The 20379-nt window shown below is 42.8% G+C and overlaps 1 protein-coding gene across 1 annotated transcript in view; it reads left to right on the forward strand.

Moving 5' to 3' along the window:
* Positions 1-2701: 2701 nt before the first annotated feature.
* The window catches only part of slc24a3 (solute carrier family 24 member 3), a gene marked incomplete at its 3' end in the record, with an annotated part of 70153 nt that continues 52475 nt past the window's right edge, over positions 2702-20379 (forward strand). Inside the window, exon 1 of the mRNA XM_084561464.1 lies at positions 2702-3034. Coding sequence (XP_084417590.1) covers positions 2821-3034 — 214 coding nt within the window. The 5' untranslated portion in view covers positions 2702-2820. The remainder of the gene's footprint in view (positions 3035-20379) is intronic.

Raw genomic sequence — 20379 nt, forward strand, 5'->3', positions numbered from 1 at the left:
GGAGGCCCAGTAGAGACGAACAACGGACCTTATGGTCACAAACTTTTTGAGATAGTGCCATCAGGCAGACGACAAAAAACAGAACTAATAGACTGAAAAATAGTTTCTATCAGACAGCTATTAATGCATTCAATGCTCCTAAAGAATAATTAAGACATATATTTTATTGCATTTAACTTTTGTACTGAATGGATTGCACATATCTTTTCAATTCTAATGTGACACGTTGTCATGTTCAAAGGAACCGTGACATTTGGCGGTCAAACAGCTCCTCTTCTAAAGAGTGGAAATTTAAAAAAACTAAAACAACGACACGCAACTCTGCAGATTTTACCGAAAAGATTGAGGGTAGAAATCCCTCGCTGCCTCCTAATCCGGCACGCTCGATATGTCATTGTCATTGTCTCGAATCACGTCTGTCAGACGCTATTGCTCAGCGCGGGGATTATACCCAATCCGTCATGAGGAAGTGTGTGCATGTGTGAGCGTATAAGCGCGGGCCAAGGGACTGTGGGTGTAATCTGGGAGCTCATTCGCTAATGCCACACCGCCGTCTATCTCTCACATGGCATTATGGCTCTCTGGTCCGCCCGTGCCATGATGGCATCGTTATGCACCTCTGTGGGAGGGAAACAGATGAAAACACTGCGACGTCGCATACTGTTCCCCTGTTACAGCTCAAATGCAAGTGACAGTCTCAAGTGATTATTGACTTTCCTGTTCCCTTTAAAAGGAACAGCAGCCATTTGATAATTCACTACTGAGAGGTCAGAGAGTGTGACCCCTGACCCCAATCAGCCAGTGTAAATGTGTGTTACAAAGGTGAAAGTGCATCTAATCGTTTTAAACGGTAACGCTCATAATGACCGTCCCTTTCAAACGGCCCTCTGCAGACCCATCATTACAACACACTTTTCCACTCATAGCAGCACTTCATTACGTCCCAACAGACTCGTTTAATAAAACACAGACCAGTGTCTTTTAGTCCTAGTTTGACCCAAAGAAATAACTCAATTCATTCTCATTCAATACATGTGTCAGGGTTCACGGCGTATGTCAAGTACTGTCAGGTCCCGGCAAATATAAATATGACAGATGAATAGTCCTGAGTTTTTGTGCATGGCTGGGTTAATTTCAAAAAGGGTCTGTTGAGACTGCATTATCAGAACATTACTTAGTACAAGTCACTGTAAAAAAAATAAAAAAAAAAAGTGGAGGCCATGACACCTCCAAAAATGAAGCCAAAGCATGTGGAGCTCCCCCTGGTGGCTGGTTGCAGTATAGGTCATAGTGGGTGGGGCTTGGGCCAAAGTAAAATACTAAAATAAATGTCAAATATATATATTTTTTTTCTGAGAAGTTTAATTTTCTTTACTTATTTGAAAACATAAAAACAGGATGTGCCGTTGTGATAATTGACAGCGTTGGTTTGGCCAATAGGAGGAAGTGAGGATGCATTTTTTTCTTTGCTCCATTTTTGGCATTCAGTCAGAGAAATTCTTTTTAAATAAACAGACTCTGACCATGAATTTGACTCAGAGCGTAGAAGAAGAAGAGCAGAAGAAGCATGAAGCTGTGGCTCACTAGCGCCCTCTTCCATGAGGCAGAAGTACTGACTGCCTGGTCTGTTGCTCCTTTGATGCAGTTTAATCTTGTGCAGTGCATGGAAAGTTAGGACATACACCGATCAGGCATGACATTATGACCATCTTCCTGGGTTAGGGTTTTGTGTGTGTGTCTGTGTCAGGCTGCATCCTGCTGCTGGGGATGGCTGCTGCCATCAAGGAGTGTCATTGCTATGGGGTGGGGGTGCCTGGTCTGGTCTAGGTGGGTGCTACATGTCTAAGTAACAACCATACGAATGCCAGGTCTCCCCTGACCCCACCTCCCAGGACTTTTTCTTGGAGTTGTGTGTTTCTGTCTCTGTCTCTTTCTCTTTGTGCAACATCTCCAGAAGAAGCAGGAGACCCTGATGATGTTGCAGTTAACAAGCAGCTTCTACCCCAACATGTACTACCCCCAGAAAGCCCCGCCCTCCGCCTCCAAACAAGGAGGAGGAAACGGTGGAGAAGCACTCGTCGTAGGTCGCTTCTAATTGCGTCAAGTTACCGGAGTTAACCCAAAAACAAAACGGAAATTGGATTTTCAAAATTAAACAAAACACCCCTTATACAACCCATTCATGTTTTCAAATAGTAGAAAAATGCCATTTATTTAGTACAATAGTGTTGATCGTGTATAATTGCATTAGTCTTTTAATATTATTTAAATATTTTTTATCTAATCTCTATATACTTTTTTTAATCTGCTTTATTTTTCTTGCTTGTTTTATTATTATATGTTATGCTTTGAAATTTCTTTCTGAAAAGGTGCCCACAAATAAAATGTATTATTATTATTATTATTGTTGTTATAATTATTATTGTTATAATTATTATTCTCATCCTATGTTTAGTTTCAATCTCGTGTATTTTGTCAATATTTTTTAAATAAATTATTAGATTTATTTGCAACCATCGAATAAATAAATCTATATTATATCTTGGATAATAAACCAAGGATGTAAAATATAACCAATAATACAGTAGGATGATGATGCTTTTACTTTGAAACGTAAAACCGGATGTGTCTCTCCTATGCACCCCGGCCGGCTTCACGGAGCCACCGACAGCCCGGTCATATCTCCTCTCCCGTCGGGTAAGTTCAGTGCCCGCACCGCGCACCTCTCAGTCCCCGCCTGCTCGCTCCAGTTTCCTCGTACCTCAGTCACCACCACCGGGGGGAGGTTTCCGCCGGATCGCTCGCCGAGAGAAGAGCGCCATGGCCCGCGTGGTGGTCGAAGGGATGCCGGAGTCGACCGGCGACGGAGGAGCCGGAGCAGGAGGCGGAGGAGGAGTGATGATGGTGATGATGAACCGGCGGAGGAGCAAAGCCAGGCGGAGAAAGCGAAAGGAGTTGTTCGGCGTCCAGATGTGCTTTGCGGGGGCGCTGCTCGGGCTCGTCGCGGGGCTGCAGTCTGTGGCTCACAGAGCAGGTGAGGAGCAGTTTAGACCCTGACAGGGTTTTTATGCCCTGCCAGCCTGAACCAGCATGCTTCTGTTTGGAGTTTGTGTTTCCAGCAGGAACAACAGGCTGTTAGAAAGCAGAGAAACCCACTGACATTTACATATTTCTGTATTTTTTGCTTTTTATTTTTTATTTTGGTGCTGTCTGTTAGAAGGGATCATCCACAGGAAGGCTGCAGGAGAAATAAAACAGAAACACATGGAATTTAAAGTCATTTCCTGAGGATAGGAAGTCTGTAGATGAATCTAGTGTGCAGCAAGTCTATAAACTGAAAGGAAACATAGACGCCACCAGGATTAACTGCAGATATATCAGTTTTTTTTAATTATTTTTTATTTATGTAGTTGGGTTGCGTTTAACTACATCTGCCCACATCAGTAAAGTGAAGAACAAAACAACAACAAGAACGCCTCCTTGTAGCTCAGCTCAACATCTGTAACTAATAATCCTGCAGGAATTAGGGGTGACTGCGCTGCTCTGTGGTGCCTGGATTACTTAACAGAAATCTACCACATCTCTCGTGGCTGCAACGGGCACAGCGCGTTTCACAAGTTGATCTGAGTGTACCTGCGCCGCCGTCTGTTTGTTCTGTGGACACCGATGACATTGAGTCAATGACAAGCTGGAGCGCTGCACTCTCAAACACAGGTTGATTAATTAAAGTACACTTTACACATTTAAGGATGTCCTGATCAAGGTTTTTTTTTTTCCTCCAGAACCTATATGATCTTTTAATATTGTGTATCGGGCGATCCGAGTCCCGATCTGATCTTGAAATGTCCTAAAGTTGGTCCCGTGTAGATTCCTAAAGTCTTTCCTCGTCTCCTCCTAGAGTTGACTGGATTCAGTCCAATAAATCTTTCTGTCAAAGTTAATGTCGTGTGGAGAGGGTAGCTGGTACCTTGTGTTCTCTACTCCAGAAATGTTCTGGTCATCCAACGCTGCCATAAACTCCCTAACCCTCTCTGGAAGATGTTTCTCCTTGACGCTGTCTCCAGGAAACTTTAGGTGCAGCCTCTGTCTGAGTCGTTGAATCAAGGTGGTAGTATTGGTGACGATCTCCTACTACCATCTCACTAAACATCCACATTGCATAATTTACTCTGGAAAATAAAGTCAGCCAGACAGAAGGTCTTCCATACAGCAGACATGGTTAGTCACATGATTTTGGTTCCTCTTCTTCTTTGTTTTTTGGCACCTTTGACCCTAACCAGTCGCCACTAAATCAGAAGAAGCCGTCTTCTTTTTGTTTGGCATCTTTGGCAACGAAGAGGAAGAAGGTGTTTTGATGCTACAGGGACGTGGTTTTGGTTCATGGCACGCCTGAAATAAATGACTACAAAAGATCAGGCTCGGCTGAATCCCAAAATCAGATCATTTTAAAAATTCCTGGATCGGCGCTGATACCGGCCCACGAAGGACAAAAGCATTATAGGCGGCTGGATTACCAGCACAAAGAAACACGTGTTACTGCTCATGTTATCTGTGAGCCCCTCCATCGTATATCTGCAGCGACCGATCTGATCCGATCATTTTTAAAATGCCCGGATCGGCCCTGAGTACCGATCGGGACTTCCCTACTTCACAGGCTTACCGTGGCCGACAGGGATGCTCATTGATTATCAGGACTCTTCCAGGCCATAATCAAAGCTGTCAGAGTTTGGAGCAGCTTTATCTGACCACCAGCTCTGAGCTCAGCCAGTGTTTTGGTGGCTTTTGCCAAGTAGGTCTCACTGATGGTCAAGTCGGCATTTGATCAGGACTTAAACCAAACACTAGTGCTGAAACACAGTTTCTCCTCGTGTCTGCTTGTTCCCCCTGCTTTAGCACATTCAACGTGGTTTCTACATTTACTGCTAATTGTTCACTAACCTGGCGACTGATGACTCACTGACTTTCGATAGCGAGCTGAGGCTTCTATTTTTGGTGAATGTGAAATGACGACGGAGGCATTAGCAGAATGCCAGATGTCTCAAATGGGCAAGCAATGATCATCAGTGGCACATTTTTCACTTCAAGAAGACATGCGTGAAATTTCCCAAGACATGAGGCGATTGAATTTATGGATTTTTCTGTGTTTTCAGGTTGGACTGTTGGCCTCGGTTATTTCAGAACAAGATATTTAAAGTGACTGCTTTGAATTATGAATTATATTTATGCCAGACACAAGACCTCTCCATCCTCTCTGTACACGTGTTGGCCTGAAAGCATGTACGACTGGCTTATTTTTATTTTTATAAGTTGCTTACAGAACTGAGACTGGCTTCCAAACAGTTTGAGATGTCACAAATTCAGCAGATGGATGTAAAAACTGCTTCCTCGCGTCGAGCTCTGCACAGACGTTTGTCGGGCCGAGAAAACAGACAACAGAAAACAGACACCTACACGGGCGTGTTTCTGAGTCACGGCAGCTGTTTTAATGGGGAATACGGCGGGGTCTGTCATTCAGAGTAATGGCTGCTCACCTCTGCCACCTGGGACTCTGGATCGACCGTCTTTTTCAAATAGAATCAAATAAAATCAGCTTTATTTGCTGTGTACTGGGTATACATATATATTTGTGTGTGTGTGTGTACACAGAGACAAGGAATTTAGGAATTAGTTTAGCCCATCCACCTGAGCAGAAAGATCTGATAATGATTCATAAAATCCTTGGGTAGACATTTTTCCTATGTCTTCTTGTTAGAACTCTCGAGAGAATGGTTTTGCGCCACAAAAAGACGACAAAATTGTGGGCAGTAAAAAAAATAAGGACACTGGACATCACATTTTTATCTCGTGGAGAGGGTAGCTGGTACCTTGTGTTCTCTACTCCAGAAATGGTCTGGTCATCCAACGCTGCCATAAACTCCCTAACCCTCTCTGGAAGATTTTTCTCCTTGGCGCTGTCTCCAGGAAACTTTTCTTTTAAACATTCAATGTTTGTTGTTAATATTCATTGACTGGACTCCATGTCTTCTGTTTAGTTAAATTTTCTTTTTGCTGGTGAATTAAGGTGGTAGTATTGAATGATGATCTCCTACTACCACCTCACCAAACATCCACATTGGACAATTTACAAATTTCTGACTGACAGACATGTTTAGTCACCTGATTTTGGTTCTTCTTCTTCTTCTTCTTCTTGTTTGGTGGAGGTTGGTTAGCATCAAAGCTGCCAATCCTCAAAGAAGAAGTCGCCTTCTTCTGGGTTTTTTGGCAGCGTCGACGCTAACCATGCTTTATGGCAGACCTAAAATAAATAACAACAAAAGCTTGGGCTTGGTTGAAGCCTGGATCTGCCCCGATTCCGATATCCCGGTATATCCCAAGTCAAGGCCAGACCCACAAAGGACAAAAGCATTATGGGCGGCATTAAGGATTACCAGTACAAAGAAACACGTGTTGCAGCTGCTGTTCTCTGCCAGTTTTAATGCTTTATCTCTGAGCCCCTCCACCATATACATATATACGGCAACCCTAAAAGACATGTGCACCGACCAGACAAATGGTCATGCTATAGAGAAGCCGCCACTAATGGCTGCTTGGTATATCTGGTATACAGCATTAGTCTCCAGATGATCTCATTACATAACTTAAAGCTCTCGTCCGCTGGTCCTCTTCTCTTTGCACGATAGCCGAGGAGCACAGACGGAGCACTTTGCGCCGACAAAGCCTCGGGACCTGAGAGCAGAATTAGACAAAAAGGAAAAGAGACAAGAGTGGAGGGAGAGGAGGAGGAGGAGGAGGAGGAGGAGGAGGAGGAGGATGAGGAGACAGTGTGGGGTGATGTGAAAAGGGAAAGTGGGAGCAAGCGAGGACAGCGGTGGCAGTGATTGTGGGAAGAGGAGGGAAGACGTGAAGGAGAAAGTGAGATGAAGAGGGACGGTTGGGGAAGGCAGGAAGGCGGGAGGAGAGAAAAGGTGAGGCCAGGACTGCAGTGGAGAGGGGGGAGGTTAGGGTGGGGTGGGGTTGTCCAAGCTGAAGTGGATGAAGTGAGGACGGGAGCAAAGGTGATTATGAGTCAGAGAGCAGGTGCAAGGTTGGAAGTGTGAGGATGAAGAGGAGGCAGCTCAGACTCCTGCTATGTGAGCGCTCCTTCCCTCTCCGACCTGAACCTCAGCAGACGACGGCTGCTGCTGCTGCTGCTTCAAAAGTCCAAACTAACAACGCATTTAGCATTTCAGGCATTTTAATCAAAGCGGCTTCTAATGAGAGCAGCGGACCAAAAAAAAAAAAGCTTTCCCTGCAAATCAAATTAAAGGAGGATTCGGCTTCACCACGACGTCAAGCTAATTGCTGATATCAGGGAGAACACAGTCACATTGCAGCACGTCAGATTTATTTCAAAGGAAAAATGAAAGTGTTAAAGTTAAAGCTAGAAATAAACATTGTACACATTAATCTTAGTTGGAAGACAGACTTTTCCGTGCCTAGCCTTTTTGTTTTACTTCCAAGGGGTGTAAGATAATTTGTTATTTTATACCTCTTGTATTTTCCAGATTACAACCACCTTCCTAATATTGTGCAGGTGACTCATCAGAGATTGGACATGGGCCTTCTGAGGGTGTCCTGTGGTGTCTGGCAGCACACTGTTGTTAGTGGGGGGACCTTTGAGGGGAGGGGCCTCTGTGGATCATCCCACAGATACTTGATCAGTTTGGGATCTAGTGAATTTGGAGGCCACCTTGTTTTGAGTTGTTCCTAAAGCGTTGTGGCTGCATCCTGCTGGGGAGGACTGCTGCCATCAAGGAGTGTCATTACTATGGGGTGGGGGTGCCTGGTCTGGTCTAGGTGGGTGCTACATGTCTAAGTAACATCCACACCAATGAATGCCAGGTCCAAAAGTTTCCCAGCAGAACACTGAGTTATCACTTCTCCTGTCATTGGTCATAATGTTGTGGCAGTATCAGTTTAAGAACGTCAGAAAAGCCCTGAATTTTAAAGACAAAAAAAGAGTAATCGAAGAACTTAGGGGGAGGAAAACGGGACGTCGTAACTGCGAGTGTTGCAAATTGATATCCACTCGTTTATAGTAAGAAAAGTCACTTTGGCTGAGCTGAGTGTGCCTCGGCAAACACAGCAGGTTACCGAATTTCACAGAGAAACAATGACGCAGATACAAGACTGCAAAATAAATAAGTCAGCAAACAGGCGAGCTGTGCCCGAACAAATTCTGTGAGCAGGGTTTAGGAGACTGTGCTCTGATGATACAAGGAGAGAGAGAGAGAGAGAGAGAGAGAGAGAGAGAGAAAGAAGGCAGAAGAAAAAAGGTGCTGCATGCCTGCGATGCTAGGAAGGGCAAAAAGGTTACGGCTACAGGGGGATAGACCAAAATGAGAGCTGAGTGCCTGCGAAATGGAGGGAGAGAGGGACAAGATGAGAGCATTGTGAACACTAGATGGAGGGGATGATTGAGAGAGAGAGAGAGAGAGTATGGAAGTGAAGGGACAAATGGATGGATAGAGAAAGCAGAGAGCCTGGCTCAGACTGAAGGAGTGTTGCTCTCCGTTCACACAGGCTGACCCAGATGCAGCCGAATTAGACACAGTTCCATGTGAGCGTATGTTTGCGGGTGATAGTGAAGGAATGAGAAATATGGAGCTTGGAGGTAGAGGAAGATGAAGAGTGACAGCGCACCGAGCAGATGTCTCTCTAAAACACTCTAAAAATTTAAAACGTGCTCCCTGAAACCACATTAGCACACGGATTGAGACTTATTAGGGTCTGATAAGAAACACTCTCTGTTTTTAACCTTTTTAAATACGTAAAAAAATGTTTACCATACCCATGTTTGGCAACATTTTCTTTTCAGCACAGCCTCACCTATCTGATAATTATGTTTTCACTTTAACCTACTTTATTAACATATTGGTCCCAAAAAATGCACAAAAACATCAAATCCGAATAGACAAAATGTACTGTTAAATTCAAAATAACCAACGTCAGGGTGGAGGAAACTAGTCAAATGCTAATGTAATATGCGAGTGTCCTGTTGTGAGTGAAAGAGACTTTACAGCTTGTTCCAAAATCTTTATCTCATCCCCAAGTGCAACAACAAAACGTGAAACAGCAGAAGCGATGCAAGTTTTTTTCACTTTAAGTCAAATCAAATCAAATCAAATTTATTTATATGGCACTCTTCATGCATTTTAAAGGCAATACAAAGTGCCTCACAGAGGCTAAAAACAGCAAAAACAAAACAAAACAAAAAATCCAACCCTCCCACCCCCATAAAAACACAGAGACACGAGACACACACATCCCCCCCCCCCCCCCCCCCCCCCAACACACACACACACACACACACACACACACACACACACACACGCCCCACACACACCCACACGAGAAAGACATGGCCGGGCACCGAGACCTGGAGCAAGGAGAAAGCTACCTTTGGGGGCCGACCACACCGAGAGGGCCTCCAGCCCACGACTGCAGGGAGCACCGCCATAGAGACAGCCCCGACCCAGGCAGACAGGAGGCCCCACACCAAGGTGCAGAGCCCTCCAGGACAAAATTGACCAATATAGATAAAATGCTTTTCAGCTCATAAAATTAAAACATGTAGTTATAACATATAATTAAAATAAAAATAGAAAAGGAAATGATAAAAAGTCTGATAAAAACTACTAAAAACTAAAAATTGCTAAAAACTGAGGGACTAAAACTAAAACTGTAAAATGGGTAAGAGAATCAATTAAAAGCCTGGTTGAAAAGGTGGGTCTTGAGCCTCTTTTTAAAAACATCAACAGTCTCTGCATATCAATATGTTAATAAAGCTATACTTTATTAACATATTGGGCCCAGAAATACACAAAAACCAACAAATCCAAATAGGAAAAAATATACTAATGCAATAAAAGCCTCAAACATGCTCAATAGACTGTTTTGGAACTTAAAAAGTAAATGTAGGTTGCAAATATGAACGTATAAAGGTAAAACTGAAATATAGCAAAAATATATACAAATATTTCCCATAGGAACATGTACATTTATAGGCGTTTTTTTTTTTTTTTACCTGCTGCAACTCTTCAAAACAAACTTATGTGCAAAGTTATACAAGGAGCTACACCAGTTCTGGCAAGTGGTGGCATTTGTACTTACCTTTTATTACCAGATAAATGAGCTTCCAGGGTTTCAGTTTTAATCCAAGCTTTGTGCGAGTCTCTAAAATAACCAACGTCGGAGTGGAGATAAATAATCAAATACTAATTTAACGTGTGAGCGTGGTGTCACTGAGTCACAGAGACTTTACAGCTCGTTCCAGAGTCTGTATCACACCCTCAAATGAATGTGATAACAAATGGCTGTTTGTGGTTCTGAAACAACAGTAGCGATCTATTAGAGACAGCAGCACTCTGAGTGCTGACCTGAGACGTACAGTATGGTGGAATGCATTTTAATGCCAGGTATGAACACACTTAAAGCTGTATACTTGTGATTGGATTACTCAGGACGCAGGTCTGAAACGACCCAGAGATGCTAAAAATGCTCGTAAGACTTGAGGGAAACTGTGGGTGATAATTCACAGGCCTCTACGAAAACTCTTACATTGCATCATTACTGGTATCAAGAGTTCATATAACAACATGACTGTGTATGGGAACACAAAGCAGGGCCTCATAGAAAGAAGGAAGTGGAACTTGATACTTCTCTAATTAACAATGACTGGCCTGACTTAACCACACATTGTAATTCACTTGAGGCAAACATCCTTAAGTGTTAACAGAATACACCCATAGGACCTGGCTGCCAAGCTAACATGCACACGTACGTTCTGCCTTTACGGTAAAAGATCTTTCTGTTTTTGATGCTTTTCTTACAATCTGGATGCAGCTTTCAGTTCATAACGAGCTTCTGTACCGGCATCCAGTGGAACTAAATATTCCTCCTTGTGGGCCGCTTATCTCCGCAGCTCTGTCGGCATTTTCTCAAGTCCAGCTGACTAATTAATGGACCTGTCAGTCACACATTTAAAGCTCCGCCCAGAGGGGAGCAGCAGTTCCTTTTGTGGTTAATGTCACTGGCACCAGGGGGATAGATGATCAAAAAAAAACAACAGAGCCAAGAGGAACTTAAGAGGTAGCCTAAACACGCAACATGTAGAATATGGCAGACTGAAAATGTTAAATAAATCCCCTTATGTTTATATATCTGATGTTTGCGTAGTACCAGTTGTTAGCAAGTCATGCTTTAATGTGTCCTAGGTATTCACAGCCTTCTGTAGTCACTAGAAAGCGTATGTATGCATCCACCGAGGCAGCATTGAGATGACACTCATGTGGATCTGACTGAGCACGATGTGAATGTCTTTTGAAGTGGTAGTAGGAGATCATCATTCAATACTACCAACTTGATTTGGACTCAACAGAATAGTTCACTCAGTCAAAGGCTGCACCCAAACAACAACAACAAACACTGAACGTTTAAAAGAAGAGAAAAGTTTCCTGGAGACGGCATCAAGGAGAAAAATCTTCCAGAGAGGGTTAGGGAGTTTATGGCAGCGTTGGATGACCAGAACATTTCTGAAGAAAGGTTTTCTGGAGCCAAGGTACAGATTTCTGTCTGACTGACTTCGTTTTCCAGAGTGAAGTTCTTCCACACAGCAGACATGTTCAGTCACGTGATTTTGCTTCTTCTTCGATTTTTTTGGCGACTTTGATGGTAGCCAACGAAGGGGACTAAGACGCTACAGGGATGTGGTTTCGGTTTATGGCAGAGCTAAAATAAATAACTAGGAAAGATCAGGCTTGGGTGAAGCCTGATACTGATCCGATCTTTTGAAAAATGATCCAATGGACTTGATAGTGATCGGGACATCCCTAGTTATCAATCCGTTGTGTGTCTGGCTATGTCATAAAAGCCTCATGTTTTGGTCTCTACCAAAAATACCAAATGTTCCACGAGCATGCTATCGGATTGTTGTTTTGCTAAAACAAAAAAAAAATAACATTTAGGCCTACTGCTTTGTTTTTACAAACCACAGCTTCTGCATATTGGTTGTCCCAACAAACGACACATCGAACACAATCGTTTAATCGGGGAAGCTTGGAGTGTGTCGGCAGGGTAAAACCCAGAGTCAAACAAACTCCCGTCAGTTGTTCTTGAGGACAGAAACACTGCGTCTGCGTGAGCGAGTACGCAGAAAGGCAGGCATGGCAGGAACACGCGGATTAACCTCTCCACTTTGCCGTGATTGACTGGGCAAAGCGTGGATGAACTGACCTCATCCTTGCACTTGTGCGCCATTTAATACATGCACGTCGGCGGGTTATCCACACACAAGTCTGCACGCAGCCCTTTTAGAGCGTTAATGTTTCACTTCACAGGAAATCACGCACTGCTGTGCTCTAAACTGCTGTAAAATGAAGAGAGTACAGTATCTACATGACAGGAAGGAAGTGTGTGTGTATGTATGTGTGTGTGTGATGAATGAAACTGTCAGAATATGAGGTGCAAATGGCCCGCTGGCGTTCACCAGGGACTACAATTTATGGATTTTTCCTCTCTGTTTTTCTCTCAATAGATTTGATTGCATCTGCTCCATTCTTCCTTTCTCTTTTGTTTTCCCCTTCTTTCTTCTCTCACTCTGTCTGTTCTCCACCATGCACCCTTCTTGATCTGGCGGTCGTGTTGCACTTCATTACAGAGGCTTCATTCTCCAGGCTTTGTGACAGCGAGTCCGGGGTTTTGATGGGCTCTGAGTCCTTGTAACAAGCTGAGCTCCTAATGGGGCCCGTCTTCTCTCTGGGTCGAATAGCTGAGAATCTTGTTGTCCTCTTCTCTGACTGAATGTACACTCTTGTTACGCAGCCCGCCGTTGCAGCGCTATTCAAGGCTGTGACCGCGAGCAGCCACAGATGTGAACGACTGGAGCTCTGCATCAAGGAGACGCAGAATTAAATAACTCTGTAAAGTGAAAGGAGTGTTCTGTACTGAGAATAGACACCTTTATTTTTGTCCAGTGTTAAACCACAGAAGCTTGTTCGAGCCTTCCACCGGATGGTGTGTGCTTTGAGGCCAATATTAGTCCTCGTTTCTGTTCCTGAAGTAAGAAAACCTCATTTAAAACCCTGTCCCATTGACATCTGTGCTAGTAAGTAAATCAAAGTTTACGCTGAAATTCTGAAAACATACTTTCTATGATGTTAAAGGTTGTGTAGAAGCTCAATGTACTGGAAATACTTTACAACAAATATGTGGAATGTTTTACTTCTTCAGGATCTGATGTTTCACTCACGTATTCATCACCGCAACATGAGAGAAACAGCTTCAAAAGTCCTATTGGCATGGGACTAGTTTTACCTTTGGACCTCTGGTAATGTGTAATAATGTCTGTGATCTTAATCCCGTGTGAAGTGACCATGTCCTTAATTTATTTAATGTTTCTCCTAACACAGAGGTCCTGTGATAAAAAAAAATATATATAATCCAGTGCAAATTGGCATCTCTGCTATTTTGGGAATCGTGTTTTTATTTATTTAATGATTTAGTTTGAATCACATCTTTTTTTTTTTCCCACCACTTTTCACTGAAGAATTATGAAGGCTGTGTTATAAATCAAAGTTTGGACAGATGTAAGGGTGCAAAGTAGGGATGTGTGATATTTCATCGTTTACGATATATTGTCAAAAACATTCCCCACGATAAGAATATGTCATCCCGCGATAAAAACGATAAATTCCCATTGTTGACGTATATATGTGCGCGACACACTCGCAGCCCAACACGTATGGAATATTGACAAATTGACAATGGCGGAGCAGATACGCCGGGCAGCGAGGAGCTCGTTCCTAAACGAGGCTCCACCTCCATTATCTGGTTTGGTTTTAACCCCTTAACGCCTGAATTGATTTTTCAATTATATAGAGAAATGAAATATTTGTATTTTTGCTTACCACTCCGACCGGTCCTACGAGAAACTAGTGCTTGCAAAAGGTTCCTAGGAATTTTTTGAATGTGCACAAACTGACATTGGAGTAGTACATGTGTTATTTCGGCTGCAGTCTGAACGGAAACAGTGCGTCGCGAATTCGCGACACTAGGCATGAAGGGGTTAAAAAGTCTGATGCGGAGCAGATAAATACCAGAAATTATCGGGATAAAATTTTTAGTCCATATCGCCCATCTCTAGTGCAAAGGATGATGAGATGGGTGAAATGTGTGGCAGTATATTTGGATGTGTTGGATTGTGTTAAGTCAAGCATTAATGAGTTCATCAGATCATGGTGTATTTAAAAAAACATATTTGCAAAGTAACTAAACTTGTCCAAAGTGTATAGCTATGAAATGTCGCATATTACCGACATAGTGGATATATTATATTCCGACATAGTGGAGTGAAGCTGAAAGTAGCAGAGCCATCAAAACCATGGAGAGTAAATTTTACTGCCACGCGAAACACAGACATAAGGGTGGCAATTCCTAAATCACATGACGCCCCTAGGTTAAACTAATCCCGTGCAAATAGGGCTAAAGATTCTTTTCTCCTTGGATTAATGGCATTAATGAGTGATGAAGTACCTTCCTGTTTGTACTCAACAGCACATGTTTCAGAGCATTGTTGCTATATTAGTCTACCGCCTCGATGACTGGATTGGGACTAAACCTTTTAACCCTAACCCTAACCCTTGTCATGCACGATGAAAGTTAAAAAAACAAACAAAACAGGTCAATCAGGTCAGATGGTGGTCTGCAGAGGCTGCAACGTGTCATTGTGGACTGAACGAGATGTCAGCATTTTCTGTTGTTTCATCTTCAGACCAATGAGGTGCAGGTGCGAGTCACTCAAAGCTCCTATTCTCTCATTGTGTCAATGTGTGGGTGAAAGGTCCACACTTTTGTCATTGCTGCTGCAGCAGGACCACAAACACATACAACACAGACATATTTGTGCACAGCAAATCCTTATTGTCCCCTCCATCCTCTGGGTTCCCCAGCATCTTTACCTCCATTCAACACCAAAACTGATACAGAAGGATTTATTTACTATATCTGCCTTGTAGCTACAGTCGCCTTTTATAATTGAAATCACAATACAAGGTACAGTTGGACTCGGTGGCACAGAGGTTAGTTTTATGAGAAAAATCAACCCCGTGTAAACGAATGTACCTTCATGGAGATGACTCTACAAACTGCAGAAGGTTGCTGTGATTCAAATCATTACAATCTGCTCAGATTGCATCAAATTCACACTTGACTGCAAAAACACTGTGCATGAATATTCATGCGCAAATGACGGCGCTTGAACGAGTATAGATTGCAGGGGCGATGTACCAAGAACCTGTTCAAAATGAACTGGCAGGGATGTGATTTCAGCATTTCAAATCTTTTTAAAGTCTGGTTCAGTAACTTACCTTTATTAAAGTGCTGCTATGTTATGTTATGTTATGCTATCCGGGGTTGGTCGGCTATTGGTTCAGACTGAAATGTTACAGCAAAAGTTTGATTGATCCAGTTTTGTGCAAACATTCTTGATCACGTATTCAATGAAGCAGCTCTGGTGAAATAAGAAAAGTACTGTATATATCAGAGATGTCCTGCTCGGTATCGTGGACGATACAGGCATTTTAAAAATGATCCGGTCAATATCGGGCTTCAGTCAATCCTGATCTTTTGTACTTATTTATTTTAGGTCTGACATAAACCAAAACCACGTCGCTGTAGCGTCAAAATGTCTTCCTCCTCTTATTATTCAGTGGTGGTTGGCTAACATCAAACCTGCCAAAAATCAAAGTAGAAGAAGAAGAAAATCACGCGACTAAACATGTCTGTTGTGTGGAAGAACTTTACTCCGTAAGATGAAGTCAGTCAGACAGAAATTTATATATGATGCATGCACGTGGATGTTTGACAAGGGGGTAGTGGGTGATCGTTAACAACAAACACTGAACGTTTAAAAGGCAGCGTTGGATGACCAGAACATTTCTGGAGTAGAGAACACAAGGTACCAGCTACCCTCTCCACACTACATTAACTTTGACAGAAAGATTTATTGGACTGAATCCAGTTGCACAATGCACATGTGATCTAGGAGAATAAGTAACATAAGAAAAAGGTTTATTTAAGACCGGGTCGGGACTCAGATCGCCCGATACTGAGTATTAAAAGATCGGTATTGGTAAATATAGATACTGCACATATGGATATAATACAAACTGTAACTGCAGTTATCAGTACTTTGCTGTATCCGTTCTGCATATTCTGCTTTCGTTGCTTTAGTTTTGCTTTATTTTGTGGACTACTTTAATGATTTATAGGTTTATGGTAATTTCCTACTTACTATCCCCTTTGCTATTTAAATTTCCTTTAACAAGTTCTTTAACTTAGTTTAATACAGGCTGGTTTACTATAGTGTGACATTGTCTAGTATGCTGTAATGTAGTTTAAACAGCGTGTTTTGTCCAAATTTAAAGGCTACTGAAGAAGGAAAGCAGCTATCGTCTCATTTACCTCACCTGAAGACTTGGAGATTTTGTAGGTGTGCGTCCTTGTCTCCTGAATGTCCCCCCTCAAGCCCCCAGCGACCGTTCTCATGTGTCCATAATAAAATCAGACACACAAACACGTCCAGAGCTCACTTATGATGGATGAGCATATCTAAGCAAGGGTCACTGAGTCTGTGTCTGTGGGCCATGTACGCCATTAGATCTGGCTGTGATTAAACATTAGGAGCTATTTTCTATCTCTCACTCCCTGTTGCTCTCCCTCTAATCTTTTTGCTCGCTCACCGTCGCTCCCTTGCTCCCCAAATACGCCCTGGCTAATTCATCACCCGGCTCGCAGCCTATTTTAGCACCCACCATGTGTATTCTGGGATCCTGGCTTGGCTCGGAGAGACAGATGAAAGAGGAAAGAGGAGTAGAACAGAGGGCTCCATCCCTGAGGAGGAGTGTGACCAATGTGTAAGATGCTGCGGACCTGCTGTTGTCGTCTTTCTTTCTCTTCATTTATTCCTCCGTTCTTTCCTCACTTGCTTCCGTCCTTCGTGTCTCCCTTTTCTCCACCGTTGACTGTCTCATTGTTGCACAGCGAGCTGCTAATCACCATTAGCATGTGACTCAGTTGAAGACTTAGCACTTTCATGCATTGTTGAAATATCCTGTAGTCTGGCGGGATTTAATGCTGAGCGGATACGGCCGATTAAGGTTGTTTGAATCATATTAAATCATATTCAGTATCGACTGATCCGAGTCCCAGTCCGATCTTAAATACACAAAGTTCCTCATCTGGCGATTCATAAAGGCTTTTCTTATCTTCCTTGTATTCTCCTAGATCCCTGAACTGTAATCAGTCCAATAAATGGGCTTGAATCAAGTTGGTAGTATTGAATGATCATCTCCTGCTACAACCTCAACTTTCCACTTTCTGTCTGACTGACTTCATTTTCCAGTCACAGGAAATACACAGCGCACTCAGTTTTGGCAGCCAACTGCCACTAAAACGGAAGACGACAAAGAAGTGTTGACGCTAAAGGGATGTGGTTTTGGTTTATGGCAAATCTAAAATAAATAACTACAAAAGATCAGCCTTATTGATACTGAACCAATTCAGTCATTTTAAAAATTCCTGAATCGGCCCGATACCAATCAGGACGTCCCTAATTTAAAGCAGAAAATACCCACTTTCAGCTAGAAAGCTAGAACCAACAGGCCCCAATCATTTTTCAACTATACATATAGTGGTACATTTTCTACCTGATTAAAACAACAACATGTTTTTAATCACCATACTGGAAGCCTTTAAATCGCTGACCTCTTTTTTTATTAGCCAACCACAGTCCTGTTGTGGTCCAATTTTCATATAGGGCTTAAAGTCATGTCCCACTGCTATCTCAAGCTGACCCGTGGACCTGCAGCTATATATAGAGGAGCCCTGAAAGAGTCCTCATTAAGCTATATGATTGATGAGCTTGGCAAAGACCCGCCATACCTCTCACCGGCCCTCTACATTCTGTCTCTGTACAGAGGAGTCCCTCCCTGCACATTAGAAATTAAACAGACTTGCTGTTTCCCCCAAACGCTCTGTGTCCGAGAGTCATTATGCTGTGAGATGTAGGTTAGATGCTATAGATGACTACATAATGTTGTAAGACAGGTTCAAAGAGGAAAACAGAGTCACGTTAATAGACTATAAACCAAGGTGATGAGAGTTATTGTACATAATAGGGTTTCAAGGATGCACTTTCATAATGAGACACTCAGAGTGGAATGAAATGCAGATAAGGATGCACTTTAATGAAACAGCAGTGGCTCAGAGAGCCAGGGCATCCCTCCATGTTGTTCGCAAAATGCTCAACACGTTGACTCGATATTGATGTTAAGACAGCTGTTTACCATCACACTAAATACAAATAAATACAAAAGGCTGTTCTATATAAATGTCAGCCAGATGACGCCACTGACTTCTTAGAGCTAACACCTCGTAATCGTTATTGGCGTCGAACTTCTACTTCTTCAAAACTAGCAGAGTCAGCAGAAGGCAATATCTTCATCTAGCCCAAAACAGCGACTTAAAAAAGTACTTAGAGGAGACTTCTTTAACTTCATAGCTAGCTTCAAACAGCATTCTAGTTCCGTCTCGTCTCGTTAACGTTTCCTCATAGGTTTGATCATCAGATATTAGTTGCAGATCGTCAGCGTCTTGTGGTCGTTGACGAATATTTTTTTGTCACAGTCGTTGTTTGAAACATGGTTGTCAAAGGTCACTGAATGCGAATGTTATGTTAGTTGTGAAGAAATATCATAACATAATAAAATGACAAAGCAATGACGTCTATTTCCAGAACGTCAGCTTCACGGTGACACTATAATGTTCTGCAGAAACACTTATCTTGTCATTATTCAAGCCATAACCCAGGAACAGAAAGGCCTGTGGAGTGTGACCACATTGCACAGACTGGTGTGGTGACATTAGCTCTTGGGTGCCCATCTTGAAACTTAAGAGATTTTTTTAGATCTTTAATGCTGCGTTGATGATCTGTCTGAAGCACCCATGCTGTAGAAGCTTTAGTTTTGCAGACACATCCATATTGGAGCCATCGTCTACTGTCAGTGTAATTGAAGTTACCTCAAATAGAACAGACACCAAGCAGAAGGTTCAGTCTGTTTATATTAGTTCGTATCGATGCTGCCTCTAAATATCACTTTGTGTTGTGAACTGCAGCAAAAATACGGGAAATACAAGAAAGGTATGTTCTTGAGGACAAGAACGCCCTCATCAACAATGTTGGAACAATAATCAGCATTGTCATTTCCTCCTTAATTAGATAAATATACAGTTGTTCTCTTCAGAGACCTAAGCTCACAGCCCCCTACCCATTTAAATCCATGTTCTTCGTCTCTGAATTCTCTGAGTGGCTCTTGTTGGCTGATGATGACACAGTGGGATCTGTGATTGAGCTCTCCTGCAGCGATTAGCCTGCAGGGCTCCTTTGTTCCTCTGAACAATGCAAACACAATCACAGTGCTATTCACCTGCACTTAGCGGGGCCAGAGGAACCCATTACGCTTTTAATTACTCCGATCAGATTAATCATGCTCTCGGATGACTCCGGCGAAATTTAACCATCTGCGTGTGTCGGTTTTTGTCTCTTTGTGTCAGGCAGATGAAGAGGAGCTTATTGTGGCAGAGATAAGAAAGACAAATTATACTAAGAATATCTCCTCACCGGAAAGATAATGAATGAAACTTTGTCCTTATCTGCCGCCTGCTCTTCAGTGAGAGAAGCCACTGTTTAGCAGGCAGTCTGGCAGCCAGAAGCCTTTCTATTTAAATCTGACTGATTAGAAGTTTGTCCCCCATGGGCATGTGGATAACGTTCTAGTGTAGTGTGATACGAGCATATAGAGACCCAGAAATTCATTACAATGTTTCTGCTAGTCTTCAGAACAGTCTTTGTGTTTGGTTGTATAAAACTGAATGAGCCTGTCAGACTCTTCTGTGCTGGGTTATAAACTCCTTCACTAAGACGACCTGGTTTGGATCCACTGAGACGGGCGTCTCTTGAATTAAAGATGAACTTGTTGTTTGTTTGGCTTATTACAGGCAAATCTAGTTTTGACGTCTCCGAGCGCTCTGGTCCGCATACAGTACCTACACGGAACATGTTATTATACAACTGCTCTGGTCTGAGATCATTTTTGTGCATTTTTCATCTCACGCTTCCAGTGGGATGCACACAGAGAATGCGCTGTCCACCCCCCGCCAACCCCCACCCCCACCCCCGTCCATTTTTGGGCAGTTTCGGCAAATACAACCTGATTACATAACTCTCTTGTCTGAAGTCGTTCCTGCACTGACGAGACAATTTGTACTGAAATGTGTGTATTA

This window comes from Chelon labrosus (genome assembly GCF_963514085.1).
Source record: "Chelon labrosus genome assembly, chromosome: 15".
NCBI classification, from domain to species: domain Eukaryota; kingdom Metazoa; phylum Chordata; class Actinopteri; order Mugiliformes; family Mugilidae; genus Chelon; species Chelon labrosus.